At 38.4% G+C, this 10,577-nt stretch overlaps 1 protein-coding gene across 2 annotated transcripts in view; it reads right to left on the bottom strand.

Annotated features, from left to right (window-relative positions):
* Window positions 1–217: 217 nt before the first annotated feature.
* The window catches only part of zgc:172282 (leucine-rich repeat and fibronectin type III domain-containing protein 1-like protein), an 844,427-nt gene continuing 834,067 nt past the window's right edge, over window positions 218–10,577 (bottom strand). Inside the window, exon 10 of one of the 2 annotated variants that reach the window (XM_034169382.1) lies at window positions 218–953. In XM_034169382.1, coding sequence (XP_034025273.1) covers window positions 946–953 — 8 coding nt within the window. In that variant the 3' untranslated portion in view covers window positions 218–945. Of the gene's footprint in view, window positions 954–9,054; window positions 9,200–10,577 lie in introns of those variants that run through there. The other variant, XM_034169381.1, reaches the window with a different exon arrangement.

Raw genomic sequence — 10,577 nt, 5'->3', positions numbered from 1 at the left:
TCTTAAGAAGTGTGTACTGGACCACAGCAGCAGAATACACTAGTCTTGTCTCGTCCAGTTTAGCTGAGGACATTTCCGTAGTAATCCAACTGCAGCATTGTCTACATCCACATATGTAGCAAGAAAATCCAGTTTGGTCTCCACTTAGTCTAGATATGTTCCATTCTGTGAAGATTACACCAATACTGTTGAGGTGTTTTTTGTGTGTGTGTGTGTGTGTGTACTTGTAGCAGAGAAAAGGTTTTCATTGAGAAACATCAGGCTCCAGTGAAGAGTAGATCCAGTTCAAGCTCAGTTGAGTTTATCAGAACTCCATTATTCCAAATGGAACATGTTAACAGTCCCTTAGGTTTTGTAGCATAAAGAGTATTATTGAGTATTAACGTGCTATGATATCCAACAGTAGACCCAATTAAACGCTATTACCTTTGTTTTTCTTCTCTACCATGTTGTTGCTTGTGATTATCTATATATCCAGTTTTTAATGTGCAGGCATTTCTTCTGAGGGTCCATGTTGATGCTGCCCAAAAACTCATCCGTATTCCTGTTAGTGTTTTAGATGACCTACCAATATTGTCTCCACACTTACACATGTATTTTAAAGTGGCCCATTCAGCACTTAGTGAGTGCTATTCCTTTAAAAATGATTAAGATGATCTCACTGATAGCCAGATCCTGGATAGTAACTGGGCAATCAGCAGCCGGACAGGCACCAGAAACCTCGACACAGTCATTAAATCCACATCCATGAGAACCGGGTTAAGCAGTTAAAGTAAACCAGATGACAGAGGTCTATGAACCCCTGTGCCTAATGGAAACAGTGATGGATAGAGTAAAGAGGAGATTTGGGAAGAGGAGCGATGGGCCTTCATTCTTCAGGAGTTATATATCAGCTCTCCCTGGTGGTGATGTCCACTTCCAATGTGTGGCCCTTGAACAGCATCATCAGGGCTCTAGAGAGCAGAAACCAAGAACAAGATAGTTTAGAAATTGAACAATCATGTCAAATTAGCAGGAACACTTAGACTATTTCAGAGAGGAGAGCAAAAAGGGAGGGAAGTACTAAAAAAAGGAAGGTTAGGGAATTCAAGACACTTGAAACATCAGGGGCTAAATAAAACTTTGATAAAACAGCAGCTCTGCAAAAATAAAATAAAAAAAATTGAAACATCAGCAATCCAGAAAACACATTTAGCACATGCAACATCTGGAAGACGAAAAATGGGACCGTATCATAACTGAACAACAGGAAAATGAATGAATACTTTAAAGATGCTTCAGGAAAACATAATGTCAGTACTTTAAGTGGGTGTGATTTCTGCCAATTTGAATGTAGTAATCGTTGCCACAGTTCTGATTTCTCTGAGGAAACTGTGCCATTTCTTTCAGTAGCAATTGCCTTGAGTTGAAGATATTACCTCCGAAAGGAGAGCAAAATAAGATGCAGCAACAAGAAAGCAGCCCACTTGAAGTGTTTTTATCTGATTTTTGTTTTAGAATCACATTTGTCTTACCATCAAAAGAATGGAAATATCATGCGTAATTCAGCATGTCTGTTTTCTTTCTGGTTAATGATGCAGATCCTTTGGTTTCTTTGACAATAAACACATTTCAGTGTATTGTAGCAGTCTGTTTTGAAATAAAAGTTGTTAATGTTGTTTTATATATATATATATATATATATATATATATATATATAAAACAAACAAAAAAGAAAACTGGGATTTTAGTCAAGAAATTTCAAAATGGCTATCAGTTAATTTGCTGATTAACAGATTTACCTGAAGAAGTAACCCAGAGTAATTTGGGTTTATTGCGGGTTTTTTTTTTTTTCTTTCATTTTCAACATTGTTGTTCAAATCTGTAATGACAAATCATCACAGACCTGAAGTAGACACATCCAAATGGTGGCCATATGTATTAGCCAGCCATGGCGCAAAATCAATTTGATAAAATTCTGTTCTGCTGGACTTAATTATAAAAAAAAAAAAGAAAAAAAAAAAGATTTTTTAGTCAGGCAAGAGTGGGTGGTACAAATATTTTCCCATAATATAATTATCAGCATTTTATTCAAGCAGATACCACACTAACACTAGGTAGCTACTAGCTTAGCGGCATTTATTACAATTGAGGCTTTTCAGGTTTCAAATCCCGCAAAACCTTGGAGAGGTCGCCGCACTGTGAGATCTCAGTAACATTGATAACTGCATTGAGACGCTCTGATCACGCTGTATTTTAACCGCTGCACACAGACACCATTAACATCGCAACATAAAACTATTTTTATATTGTGCCTAAAACTCTCGTGAATATATTCTCTGGGTTTATAGACGTTGTTATTGCGTTTGTTTTATGTAAACATGCGAGAATCACAGTCTGTCTCTCTGTTATTTTCAGTGGGAGCTGCTGTGAGCTACGCTCGCTTCCTGATCATGTCGTTCTGGGAGAAAGTGAAGTTTGCTCTTTAACGTCTTGATTATTGTTCTTTACAAAACTGTTTGTCCTCTTTGTTCCACACTAATATATATAATATGTCTGAAATTTGGTTTGCGCTTATTAAATTCCACGCAGATTAAAGGTAGCAGACACGGATTATTTGTTATAATTGTTTTAGCAAGTTTTCAGGGTATCATGCAGCAGTCTCTTATTAACGTGATGAAAAGCATAAAAAAAGACATTTTTGTAGTATAATATTCATTTACAACTGTCATCATGTGGATTCTCTATGTTGTTTTGACTGCAGCGACTCTGGCACGCAAGGGATTATGGGATATGTGAAAACCCTGAATAGAGATATTGAAACATCTAGGCAGAGGAAGTAACTCTGGTGCAAAAAGTTATCAACAATAAATATTCAGTTGTGCATTATGTTTGGCCAGAAAGGGGGGGAAAAAAGTTTTTTGTTTGTTTGTTTTGGGTTTAAGCCACGTGAGACATTTTTCACTTGGATATGAAAATATGTAAATTGAAACTTGAAAGTGGATGTTTTTTTTAAAAAAATATGCTGCACTTGACTTTGTATTCAAGTGTATTTGAAATTTTCTATCACAGTTGTGATATACTTTAATTGAAAACACAATTCTGTGCACACTAATACAAATGCTTAGTTCAATTGTGCACAATTTTAAAGATTATATTGTGTTTAAGTAAAAATACCCCAAATTTACAATAGCCCAGCATGCTACTATTTTAATAATTTATGTTGTGCAACTGGATAACATCATTTTAGACAACTTAATGGTTCACCAAGCCAACAAGCTTGGCTATATAGCAAGTATGGTGCCTGAAAATTAGTTTGTTGTGCTAATTTGCCAGCCACAAGTGCATTCTGCTCATATTGTACATGTTCATTGGGTAATGTCAGAATGGTATGTTCAAGACTTCTCTAAATAATTAAATCTCACAGATGTGACAGTTTGTGATAATTAGCTCAGGTCCCACAAGAAGTCATTACATTACCAATCAATGAGCCCTGCCCATTTTCCTGCACAGCTAACATTAACTTTGCCAATCCCTAGAGTGACTGCGGCATTAGAAAATGGTGCTTCAGTAATATTTTTTTCATCCATTAGACTTTATAATCATTTGTTTCCATTTGCATGATGTGTGAGCTGTAACTCCTGTATAGTTGGGAGGCACAGTGCCTCCACCAATCAGCTGCATAAGCAAGGTTTGCTGTCAAGGGAAAGCAAATAACTGCACTGGCTGCTGGAGTGATGAAGCTGTGCTTGGTTTGGCAGTTTATTGCTGCAGCTGTTATCTCTAATGCGTATGTTTGTCAGGAGAGCATTTCTTAAATGTATTTGTCAGGGGGAATATTTTTAACTGCATTTATGTACAAACAGCACTTATTGTGTCACTTTTCGAATGAAGCAGCGTCTTCTTAATGCCTCGGTTTGTACTCATCCATCACAACCATTGCACATCTCCACTGTCTTCTTCTCCATCACACTCCACTCCTCTGCACCCCCGCTCCTCCTCCATCACTCTTTGCAGCATGCAGATGGATGAAGGAGATGAGGTGATAAAGAGGGGAAAGACGAGAAGGCCAAGCGCATAGACGGCAAGCCGTTGTGAGTGGCGAGGAGATGGATGGCAAGCGAGAGAAACAAAAGGCACAGAGGAGGGTGAAAAAGTAGTATGGAATTACAAACAAAAGTGCATGAGTGTACTACATCTGCAAACACAGTGTTGGAGAAAAGAGAAGCACCTGCAGGAATTAGGAGCAAGGTAGGGAAAGAAAGAGGAGAGGATGCACAAGAACAGAGAAAAGCAATGAAGCAATAAAAGTGGAGATATTAGTGAAAGTGAATGAGCAAATGTACAAAACAAAAAGAGGGAAGCCTGGCACTGGAAAGAAACAATTAAAACATTGTATGCGGTGATGTGACCAACAAAGATGAAATGACTTCATCATAGTGTTAAATAGTAATCACAAGTGCATTTTTAAGCAAGTCCTCAAATTAACCATTCTATATATCCACGCAAAAACAATGTGAAGAACAAAGAATTGTTGGACCAACTTGCAAAAGTGCTTTAACTTTTAGCACTCAAATGAATTAGGTTACTCCAATTAACCTAATCAAGGAATATTTATGAGAATTGCATGATTTTTAAATTCTTGGAACAACTTGAAATGCGCTTCAATTGGTAACACTTAAATAAATTATGTTAATACAAATAAATTAGCCAGAGAGTATTTTCAACTTGTTAATTGTTTGGATAAACTTAAAACAGCTTTTCAATTGTTAAATAAATATAAAGAGGAATAAATAAAAGTTAATCCAAATAAATTTTGCAAGGAATATTTAAACAACTTGTTAATTGTTTGGATAACATAACAGTGTTTCAGTCAGAAAATAAATATAAAGAGGAATAACTAAAAGGTTTATCCAAATTAATTTACTGAAGGATATGTATAACAACTAGTTAAGTGTTTAATTGTGAGACCAATTTTAGAAAGTTCTTTAGTTGGTTATGTTCAAATGAGTAAATCAATCCAAATTACACTCAACAAAAATATAAACGCAACACTTTTGGTTTTGCTCCCATTTTGTATAGGATGAACTCAAAGATCTAAAACTTTTTCCACATACACAATATCACCATTTCCCTCAAATATTGTTCACAAACCAGTCTAAATCTGTGATAGTGAGCACTTCTCCTTTGCTGAGATAATCCATCCCACCTCACAGGTGTGCCATATCAAGATGCTGATTAGACACCATGATTAGTGCACAGGTGTGCCTTAGACTGCCCACAATAAAAGGCCACTCTGAAAGGTGCAGTTTTGTTTTATTTGGGGGGGGGGGGGGGGGGGATACCAGTCAGTATCTGGTGTGACCACCATTTGCCTCATGCAGTGCAACACATCTCTTTCGCATAGAGTTGATCAGGTTGTCAATTGTGGCCTGTGGAATGTTGGTCCACTCCTCTTCAATGGCTGTGCGAAGTTGCTGGATATTGGCAGGAACTGGTACACGCTGTCGTATACGCCAGTCCAGAGCATCCCAAACATGCTCAATGGGTGACATGTCCGGTGAGTATGCTGGCCATGCAAGAACTGGGACATTTTCAGCTTCCAAGAATTGTGTACAGATCCTTGCAACATGGGGCCGTGCATTATCCTGCTGCAACATGAGGTGATGTTCTTGGATGTATGGCACAACAATGGGCCTCAGGATCTCGTCACGGTATCTCTGTGCATTCAAAATGCCATCAATAAAATGCACCTGTGTTCTTCGTCCATAACAGACGCCCGCCCATACCATAACCCCACCGCCACCATGGGCCACTCGATCCACAACACTGACATCAGAAAACCGCTCACCCACACGACACCACACACGCTGTCTGCCATCTGCCCTAGACAGTGTGAACTGGGATTCATCCGTGAAGAGAACACCTCTCCAACGTGCCAAACACCAGCAAATGTGAGCATTTGCCCACTCAAGTCGGTTAGGACAACGAACTGGAGTCAGGTCGAGACCCTGATGAGGACGACGAACATGCAGATGAGCTTCCCTGAGACGGTTTCTGACAGTTTGTGCAGAAATTCTTTGGTTATGCAAACTGATTGTTTCAGCAGCTGTCCGAGTGGCTGGTCTCAGACGATCTTGGAGGTGAGGTCCTGGGCTGGTGTGGTTACACGTGGTCTGCGGTTGTGAGGCTGGTTGGATGTACTGCCAAATTCTCTGAAACGCCTTTGGAGATGGCTTATGGTAGAGAAATGAACATTCAATACACGAGCAACAGCTGTGGTTGACATTCCTGCTGTCAGCATGCCAATTGCACGCTCCCTCAAATCTTGCGACATCTGTGGCATTATTCTGTGTGATAAAACTGCACCTTTCAGAGTGGCCTTTTATTGTGGGCAGTCTAAGGCACACCTGTGCACTAATCATGGTGTCTAATCAGCATCTTGATATGGCACACCTGTGAGGTGGGATGGATTATCTCAGCAAAGGAGAAGTGCTCACTATCACATATTTAGACTGGTTTGTGAACAATATTTGAGGGAAATGGTGATATTGTGTATGTGGAAAACGTTTTAGTTCTTTGAGTTCATCTCATACAAAATGGGAGCAAAACCAAAAGTGTTGCGTTTATATTTTTGTTGAGTGTAATTCACTAAGGAATATTTATAACAATTTGTTAATGAATGGACCAATTTAATAAAGTGCTTCAAATGGTAACACGAATTAATAAAGTTAATCCAAACGAATTTATCAAGGAATATATACAACAACTTCTTAACTGTTTAATTATTGGGCCAACTTGAAAAAGGGCAACACTCAAATGAATTTGGTTAATCCAAATAAACTAACCAAAGAATATTCATGACATTTACTTATTTGTGACTGATATTTAATTAGTGGGTCTAGTTAAAACAGTGTTTGAATAGGTATATAAATTAATAAATAAAAAAGTTAATCTAAATTAATTTACCAAGGAATATTCATGACAACTTGTTGGCTGTTTTTTTTTTAAACTGTTTCAATTGGTACATACATGTATAAATAAATAAATAAAACATTAATTCAAACAAATTTGCTAAGGAATATGCATGACAACTTGTTTTCAAAAAGAGTTTCAACTGGTAACACTCAAATGAATTACCGCAATTTGATACCAAATAGTAATTATGACAATCTGTTAATTTAGATAAACGTAGTTAATTTGAGTGTTACGACCTGAAATAATTTCTGTTTCTCTTTTTTAGTGTTGAAGAAAGAAAACAGAGAGACATCATGAGTAAATTTATTGGAGGATGGGACAACAAAATAAGGAGGGCTAGAAATGATGGGGGAGTCCATGCTCAAACAGGAGGGGCGCAGCCAGGGTTTTCAGGTCGCTAAGGTTGAAAGTATTTACAGTAGTTATTCAGTGTTGTAAAAATATTATGAAAATGTATTATGTATATACACATTCATAAATGTTCTGCAGTTGTTGGAAGAGGCTAATTGTAGCACCTGCAAGCTAATGTTAGTCACACAAATTGGCAACTGAAAATGTTCTCCACACGTTCTAGTGAAATGGGTGGTGTTGGACTCTCCATGACTTAGCAACTTGTCAAGACAACCATCAATTGCCCCTTGGGGGCTGCAGTGGTTCTTGACAAACTAATGGACTAACATTTATGTGAAGGAAAAATATTTCTATTATCCATACATCTCTTACAACACATTACAAATTATAATTATAATGATCAGGGTTTTTTAGTTTGTTTACACTTTGCTAAAAAGGTATGTGTAACATTACCTTATTGGATTACAATGATGTTAACTAGATAGAGACACTCTAGCAAGTGCAAATCCCATCGCCATAGGGATGCCGTAGCACAGGGTAACATATATTTGGAGTCATTACAGAAAACTGGATCTGACCTTATTAATATTCAAGGTCAACTTTGTTGCCCATTACAGTACAAGCTGTATATGTACTCTGCATTCTCTGGTTAGTTAGTCATCACTATCCACATACGCAGACTTTTGCACTGGTACAATTTCATTTACAAATCAATCCTTGGACAGCGTAGACATAGCCTGTGCTCCCAGGCCTTTTAGTTTTCCTTCAGTACACACAGAACTTGGCAAAAAGATTTCTTCTTACTCTGCCCCCTCAACCTGCAACACTCTACAACAGGATCTGAAGCTGTCCAGTTTTATTCCAATGGGGGATTTCAAACTTATTTTAAGGGCACTTCAGAAATCCCTGGAAACTTGTTCCTGATTTTAGTATTTTAATCTGCTTCCATTTGGCACTTTGATTTTACTGTTTAATAATAATACTGTATATTATGTCTCTGTAACTAATAACTAATAATTGTTATATTGTATGTCTAAATCAAACAGGTCTCTCTTGAGAATGAGAGTTTGTGTCTCAATGAGACTACATGTATAAATAATGGATAAATAAATTAAAAAATAAGTCCACGTGTGACTTCCTATCCATGTTGAGTAGTAAGCATGGGCCTATCTGACAGGGTTTAGCCACCATTAACAATCAAATCTTGAGGAATGTTGATTTTGATTTTTAAGGTCACTCAAGGTCAAATGCAATGGTATATTTTGAAAGGGTAACTAAGGTGTCCTATTCCTGTCTAATATTAACCATGGATCTAATATTGCCTCTGATTTATTAGTAACAAGTTTAGAAAATTCACCCCATCTATTTTCATTGGTCAAACCTTTTGACCTTGCACTGTGACTTTGACCCTTGACTCTTGAACCTGAAAAAGTTAATGGGTTCATAAATGGGTGGTACCATTGTGCAAAATTTGGTTACAATTCCGCAATTAGTTTTTAAGATATTTTGTTAATAAGGATACAGACACACAAGCCTGCAAAAGCAATAAGTGTCAGCAGGGTTAATAAAGCAACAAAATGTTGCCAAATGCTGTTATTTGTGCTAAAATTTTAATGTAAAGTATGCAGCACTGCAATAGCGCTTCAGTCTAAAAAAGTGCAGGTTTGATTTGGAGGGCGCTGCTGCACCCCGTGGCTACGCCCCTTCACCCAGAGACAAGTGAGGATCAGTGGGAGGAAGACGGAGGACTGCAGGAACAAAAACGAGTTCTCCAGTATCAAATGCCAGTCATTACAGTTGGTGTGCAGTGTTGGCGCTCTCTGTGTGACACCAAGAGACCTTCAGAGCTTAAAGTTTCTCCATTCGACACTATGAGGCGGTCTGTCATCTGCTGTGGAGAGTGTGGAAGAGACAGAGTTAGAGAGTTTGACAATGAGAAAAAGACGGAGCAAGAAACCATGAAAAAGAGACACGGAGAGTAATAGTAAGAAACAGAGAAAAACACAGATAGATGCCAGAAGACCAGCAATGTAACGCCGGAGACAGGAGGTGAGAATGTCGATATATGACAGCGAGAAAATGAGGAACAGCATTAGTCGGGGGGGCATAGAGGAGGAGATTCCAGAGGGAAGAATCTGGAAAGACAGACGGCAGTGAAGGATGAAGTAGGGCAGCAGGCGTGACACAGTGTGGAGAGATGACAGATTAAAATGCAGAGAGGACAGACAGGACAGAGGGTCAGAGAAGGGCCACGGGGAGGACACGCGTAACAAAAGCAGACCACACACATCTTTGTGGTCAGACTGTATTCCTTATCCGTGCACAGTCTCAAAGCAGTTACAGCCCGTACACATCTTGTCAGCTGCCTCTTTGCACAACAGAGGTGAAATGAAACATTCAAGATGTGTTTGGAGGGTAGAATTTCAGTGTTATACATAGTCTGACTTTGTTTAGATCCATGAAACATGAGTGTCTCATTGGCCTTCTCCAGCCACTGTGGTCCCCAAAATTCAGGCACCTGCATGCTGGATCACACCCAGAGAAATGCAACACCTGGCTGACATTCTCTCACAGTGAAACTGATACTGCTTTTTCTTCTACACCCCTGGCAATAATTATGGAATGACCGGTTTCGGAGGATGTTCATTCAGTTGTTTAATTTTGTAGAAAAAAAGCAGATCACAGACATGACACAAAACTAAAGTCATTTCAAATGGCAACTTTCTGGCTTTAAGAAACAATATAAGAAATCAGGAAAAAAACTGTGGCAGTCAGTAACGGTTACTTTTTTAGACCAAGCAGAGGGAAAAAAAATATGGACTCACTCAATTCTGAGGAATAAATTATGGAATCACCCTGTAAATTTCCACAGTCATTGATGATATGGGGCTGCATGTCAGGTAAAGGCAGTGGGGAGATGGCTGTCATTACATCATCAATAAATGCACAAGTTTACGTTGATATTTTGGACACTTTTCTTATCCCATCAACTGAAAGGATGTTTGGGGATGATGAAATCATTTTTCAAGATGATAATGCATCTTGCCATAGAGCAAAAACTGTGAAAACATTCCTTGCAAAAAGACACATAGCGTCAATGCCATGGCCTGCAAATAGTCCGGATCTTAATCCAATTGAAAATCTTTGGTGGAAGTTGAAGAAAATGGTCCATGACAAGGCTCCACCCTGCAAAGCTGATCTGGCAACAGCAATCAGAGAAAGTTGGAGCCAGATTGATGAAGAGTACTGTTTGTCACTCATTAAGTCCA

This window comes from Thalassophryne amazonica, chromosome 4 (genome assembly GCF_902500255.1).
Source record: "Thalassophryne amazonica chromosome 4, fThaAma1.1, whole genome shotgun sequence".
NCBI classification, from domain to species: domain Eukaryota; kingdom Metazoa; phylum Chordata; class Actinopteri; order Batrachoidiformes; family Batrachoididae; genus Thalassophryne; species Thalassophryne amazonica.
The sequence above is the reverse complement of the archived record's forward strand: the minus strand, read 5'-3'. Positions and strand labels throughout refer to the sequence as shown.